The sequence below is a fragment of the Terrapene carolina genome, unplaced genomic scaffold, assembly GCF_002925995.2.
Source record: "Terrapene carolina triunguis isolate 2854851 unplaced genomic scaffold, T_m_triunguis-2.0 Scaffold647, whole genome shotgun sequence".
Taxonomy (NCBI): Eukaryota; Metazoa; Chordata; order Testudines; family Emydidae; genus Terrapene; species Terrapene triunguis.
Window position 1 is genome coordinate 506,461 of NW_020664998.1, and position 6,321 is coordinate 512,781.

A 6,321-nucleotide genomic window follows, 5' to 3' on the forward strand; every position below is an offset into this window, starting at 1 on the left:
CCTGTGACTTTCCCAAGGACACGGAGTGATTGGTGGAGCTGGGAAGAGAACCCGAACCCGGGAGTCCTGGTTTCCAGTCCTTCTGTACTAACCTACCAGAACCCACTCCCCTCTCAGAGCTGGGGAGAGAACCCAGGAGTCCTGACAACCAGTTTTAACTACTAGCCCCGCCCCCCCATCATGTCTCAATGGAACCCAGGAGTCCTGACCTGCAAGCCCCCTTCCTCCTGCGTTAACCCACTAGACCCCACCTTCTTATGGAACCCAGATTTCCAAGGCCCAACCAATCCTACTCCACTGTGCCCCACTGTCCACTCTATAGAACCCAGGCGTCCTGGTTCCCACCCCCACGTCTCTCACCACTGAATCCCGCTTCCCCAAGGACAGGAGTAGGACCCAAGGGTCCTGCCCTTGATCTACATGGCTCCAGGAACAGAACCCAGAAGTCTTGCCGCATTGTCCCATGTTTGACCTGTTACCCTACATTGCCACCCCAAGTCTTCCCAGGGGAGTTGGTTTCACTCATTCCTCTAATTCAGTGGTTTTTCCAACTTTTCCAGCTGTGTATCTGTTTCCAAATAACGCAGTCTACCATGTACGCCCGTCTGAGCAGCGTCTAACTTCAGAGCTGGCTGGGGGTTCATGTTGTTTGCATTGTTGGGGAATTAATTTCTCTAATCCTGCTCCCATCCCTCCCACGGCCATTTTTGCTGACAAGAGTTTGTGTTTTCAGAGTTTGGGGTCAAAAGATTTTGGGGTTTGGGTGGAAAATGATTCACTTTTAGGCCGACAATTATTCACATAGTAGCAGTTTGTAGCCAAAACTGAGCCCGTTTTAAGCCCCTTTTCAACTCTTAATTTTTATTTTCATCTGAACCATTTTCATTGTTTCGCTGAAATTCACGCGTGCCCCCAACCTCCCACCAAAAGTTTGATAATTCTAAGGTTTTTGAGGTTTTCAGGGTTTTGTTTATTAAATCTGATGTTCTCTCTAGGTTGGGAGCAGGAATCCAGCTCTGTGCTTGTATAACATTTATAACACAGTGTGTGGGAGTTGCGGTTGACTGATAGAAGGAAGAGGTGCAGAGGCTACACCCAGTTCACAACCAGCTTGAAACCAGAGCTGTGGTCAAGGTCATTAGAAAGGCGATGGAAAGCCCTGGCATGGTTTACCCAGCATGGTAGGATCGGTTCCCGTCTTCGCTCATTGCATTGTGTCTCAACTGCACTGCAGGGCTCAGGTTCTTCTCCATGCTCAGGTCGCTCCGTTCCACTCTGCGTTTAAACGGGGCTGAACGTGAGTGTCAATGGAACAAAGGAGGGAAAAGAACAAAAAAAACCCTCAGAGCTTTAGCCCTCCCCATGCCCAGCACTCCAAGGTACTAAGAACTTTGCAAAGGGAGAGGTTTCTAGTTGCTTTGCGTGGGGAAGCGGAGACACATAAGAACATAAGAATGGCCAGACCAAAGGTCCATCTAGCCCAGTATCCTGTCTTCTGACAGTGGCCAATGCCAGGTGCCCCCGAGGGAATGAACAGAACAGGGAATCATCAAGTGATCCATCCCCTGTCGCCCATTCCCAGCTGCTGGCAAACAGAGACTAGGGACACCATCCCTGCCCAGCCTGGCTAATAGCCATTGATGGACCTATCCTCCATGAACTTATCTAGTTCTTTTTGTAACCCTCTTATAGTTTTGGCCCATCTCTGAAGTTCTGCGCTGCTTCGGGCGGTGGCACTGACTTCAGAGCTGGGCAGCCAAAGAGCGGCGGCTGCTGGCTGGGGGCCCTGCCCCTCTAAAGATGGAGGTCCAACTACTCCTGTGGTTATCCGCCGTTACAGGATTTCTCACACGTACCCCCGACGAGAGCTCATGTACATCCTAGGGGTACGCGTTCCCCAGTTTGGAAACCGCTGCTTGAATAGGATTTCCCGGCAGGAAGAGAGGAGTATTTGTCAGGGTGCACAGGTGGGCAGGGCCGGCGAGGGGAACAGGAATGTATAGGCATGACCAGAGAAACTTGCTAAACCATTTGTTTCTCTATTACATCACAGCATCTATAAGCCCGTCTATAAAAAGAGAGAGACAGGTGCACCTTTCTGTTTCGCAGAATTAGCCACCTATTTCACCCCAGGCAAACTTCTCTCTAAGGAGTGTTAGGTAAGTGATACCTCTCTGGTCTGTTGGAGCTGTAACCACTAGACTCCCCTCCCCTCCCAGAGCTGGGGAGAGAACCCAGGAGTCCTGGCACCCACCCCCACCCCTCCACCATATGAATGCTGATGAAGGCAAGCGCCAGCATGCAAACGGGGCAGCTGATGGGTGCAGCAGGTTCACATCAAAGGAGAAGCACCATTGTGCTCCAGTTCCCCTCCCAGCGAGTGCAAACAGCTGCCTGAGACTGAGGGGTGGGGTGGGGTGAAAGAGCCACCCGCTGCCACACCGGAGAGGTGACTCTCTGACTCCCATGTAGACTCTTGGACTCCTTCAGCCGGGAGCAGGAAATCAGCTCTGTCCTCCCCTTACCAGGGAGCATGGGGCAGAACAGAGCCGGAGGGTGGCTGAGCTCCCAACCACAGGTGGGGAAACTGAGGCAGCTGCAAAGCATTGGCAATGCTGCGACACCTGCCAAAGGTGGGAAGTGTCCAAGCGCAGTGCATGGGGTGGGAGGGAGAGGGCAGAGGTCGCTGCCCCCAGGAGGGAGAGGGGATGTCTCCCCCCACTCTATGGTTGCCTGATGGTCTGTGCGAACATGAATGACCCCAAGTGGGTGCGGGAGGTGTCACAGCTGTGTGGCGTGGGGAGCAAAACCCCCACTCAGTGTAGGGGAGGGGTCAGTAAAATTCCTCCTCCCCCTGGGGAACCTGGGGTGATTGTGCAGGGGCCCCAGGCCCTGGTCTGTAGGGAGGGGGCACAGAGGGAATTGGGCTCTGGAAGAGGGATTAGGGTTTGTCCTGGCCCGGGCCCTGGGATCCCTCCGCTGTTAAAAGTAGTGCATGGTTGAGAGCCGCTTTGCAGGGACCTGGGCATTGTGTATTGAGGACTGTTTGTAATGGCAAGCTATCACTTTAAGAGTGCGTGGGTTGGGGGAGTGGGGTTTCCTGGTCCTGCTGGCAGTCTGGGGGCTCTGCGGGGAAGTGTGGGACCACAGGCAGCCTGCAAAGAACCAGCCTAGAACAAGGTGGGCTGAGTTGTCTCTCGCCGCCATAGGGAGCAGCCTGCTTTGTCTCCCTCTTGTTTTTGGTTCTTGTGTGTGATCATTCTGGATTCCCAGAAACAGAGTCACCTTATGCTGCTACCTTCCAGCAGGAGCATTTGAGGTTTGTCTCTGACTTATCTGTGTGGGTACCACGAACATAACAGCCACGAAGGGATCGGAGGTGCGGCTAGCCCAGAACTGTGGCAAATAGCTCTGTGGTTTCACCCACCTTATCAATGGGCTCATGCATGTGCCGTCCCTCGTCTGATCTCATTTCAGCTCGTCTGTGATCAATCCCCCAGCCAGAGATTTGGCTGCATCCCAGACCCCAGCGCCGATCTACTGCTTCGCCATCACCATGGAGGCTTCTCTTGCCACCTGCATCCTCGCTGCTCTCCTGGCTATGGGTGAGTGGGGTTGACAGTTGGCGTGCGTGCCTGTTCTTTCCGTGTGCCGTCCCAGCTCCGCGGGCACAGCAGACCTGGATGGTATTACCCAGAAAGACACAGACTCGGTTCAGCGGCGAAGGGGCTAGAGAAAAAAGTCCTAGCGTCCCGGCTGCGTGGTTAGAGCGTCCTAACAGCGCAGTCAGCAGCCGGACAAAGGTGCCCCCCCTATGATTTCTCTTTTATACCTTGATACAAACAAATTGCGTATCACCCTCCCGACGGGGTGAGCCACCACCCTGCACCTTCTCCTGTTGGTTCGAACACACCATGTCCATCCATCACTCTGTCCTCCTACCTTTGGCTTCACTGGGGGTCGGTGTGGCCCTGCTCCGGCTCCCAGGACGGTGTTTATATGGTAGTTTTACGTTGGGGTGGACCTGTCCTCGCCTTCTGGAATGTGTTTACATGAATACCCGGTGCCTGATACTTCTCAAGAGAACCCGTGTTTTAGCAACACTAGCAACCCTGCTGCCAAGATCCTGTACCAGACGCTGACCTGGTAACTCTCTGCTTTGACTTTGGGTCCAGCCACCGGTCTTACACCAGACCCTGCGCTCCCGGCTCTCTCTTTCCTACAAGTGGGGCTGTGTTCCTACAGGGGCTGATTTCCTAACTTCTCCAAAGTACCAACCGCTCAGAGCTGCCTGCCGGGTGAAACTGTTAACGCACGTAACCGAAAAGCAGCCGCAGAATAACGGGGGCTGAGCTGGGGGCGTCTGAGTGACAACGTCCCAGGAGGAGAGGGCTGGAAGTTACCAAGTCCCCGTGACAGCGAGTGACACAATTGTGGAAATGGGAGGAAATATTTACACTTTAAATCACTAGAACCGAGTCGTGACTGGGCACGTTTCAGAGCTGGCCAGAGGCCAAGGGCATTTCGACCGGGGATTGTCTGTTGTGTGACAGGCAGCGGGTCTGAATTTCAGTAGCAGGAGCCCAAGGCTATATGAAGGGTCATTCTGTGTGATCCCCAGCCGGTGTCGGGGGGGGCGCAGCTGCACTGGAGTCGATGGCAGGTGCGACTCGGCCCTTGCTGAGAGCGACACCGGCTCACACCCGCTGGGGATCTCTCTGGGGTTTGTGAGGTGGGAAAACCCACCGGGGAACTAAAATCTGCAGCGAACCTGGGGAGATGCAGCCTCCGAGCAGCGTGAAATGTCTGTAGCCAGCGGGGATGAGGGACCGAACTGGGGCAGCGCAGTGGATGAGGGACCCCAGGGCGCTGTACACAGAGCTTCCCCATAGAGCCCAGGGGAAGGTGAGGGAGGGACAAATCCAGGTGGCTCATGTTCTCTCTGGCTCCAGGGGCCTGTCTGCAGTGTGAGGTTTGCGATGGACCAGGAACCAGCTGCTCGGGCGACCTACAGACCTGCCTTGATGGGCAAGACTCTTGTGGCGTCGCTCTGACAGAAATGACATGGGGTAGGTGAGAGGGACCCGACCCAACGCGGGTCAGGGAACAGTCTGGGGAGCCAGGACGCCCGGGTTCTATCCTAGTCCCAGCTCTGGGAAGGGCGTGGGGTGGGTGGGTCTGAGCAGCGGGTAAGGAGCCAGGACACCTGGGTTCTATGCCAGACCCTGTGGCTAGCTCCCCAATGGGGCCTTCGGTGCCGAACCCCCAGGCGACTCGCCAGCCAGTGGGCCGGGGCCCGGCTCCCTGTACGGTGCATGGGGTGAGGGAGGCACCTGAGGATGGGATCTGCCAGAGCCAGCACGCCGAGAAGGCAGCCGCCTAAACCAGCCAATAGGAAATGCCGAGGAGAGGGGTGTGGCTTAAGCCCCACCCAGAGTTCAGCCCCTAAGTGCGGGCGGCACAGAGGCACCAGGGTCTACTTGGGATCCACAGCTGGGAACCCCTCGCTGGGAATCCGGGGTCTGGACCGGGTCAGCCCTTCCTTGCAAATGACGGCTGTGGAGGAGGGGCTGCCAGGAGACCCCAGTGGCTGGGAACTCAGCTGGACCCTGAGGGAGACAAGTTCAAATCCCCACTCGGCCCGAATCGGGTTGGGGTCTTCAGCCCAGATCTCTCCCCTCCTACGGTCGTGCCTGGCCCCCTGGATCTGGGTGGGTTTCTCAGTCTCCCCTGTTGAAGCCGCCCCACGTTGTATGAAATAGTTAAACATTCCCTGGAACCTGATTCCCCCACAGCAGGAGAGTGGGGAGCTGGAGGATGTAAATCCAGTATTTAGGTGCTGAAATCGCTTTGTCTAGCCCAGCAGGACCTCAGGGGAGTCACTTCCACTCCCTGTGCCTCAGTTTCCCCATGGGTAGAGGAAGGCACAGGGCCACCGATGGGGTGTGAGTGGAAAGGGAATAAATCTCAGACGTCTCCTCCTGTGCAGCGGGAATGAAGACCCAGACCGTTCTCAAGGGCTGTGTGACATCCAGCCAATGTAGATCCGGCCCCGTCTCTGTGAATTTCGGGAATGGAATGGAAATAAGGACACGCTTCACCTGCTGCGTGGGAGACGCCTGCAGAACAACCACAGTTACAGGTAAATCCGCCTCTCCTGCCCCATCCCCTGCACCTCCTGCTGCCTGGAACCTACCTCGTGTTCACTTCCTGAGACTGGTCCTCTGACCCCACAGGAGGTGCCCCTTGGAATAACACTGATCACCTGGGAATAGTCCTCCTGACCTGCAGGGGGCGCCCCATGGGGGTACAATTGGGGGG

General features: G+C 55.8%; 1 protein-coding gene across 1 annotated transcript in view; it reads left to right on the forward strand.

Annotated features, from left to right (window-relative positions):
- The first annotated feature begins 2,751 nt into the window (after nt 1–2,751).
- LOC113408020 (phospholipase A2 inhibitor subunit gamma B-like) overlaps nt 2,752–6,321 on the forward strand; it is a 5,475-nt gene continuing 1,905 nt past the window's right edge. Inside the window, exons 1-4 of the mRNA XM_029913460.1 lie at nt 2,752–2,765; nt 3,478–3,605; nt 4,953–5,069; nt 5,990–6,142. Coding sequence (XP_029769320.1) covers nt 2,752–2,765; nt 3,478–3,605; nt 4,953–5,069; nt 5,990–6,142 — 412 coding nt within the window. The remainder of the gene's footprint in view (nt 2,766–3,477; nt 3,606–4,952; nt 5,070–5,989; nt 6,143–6,321) is intronic.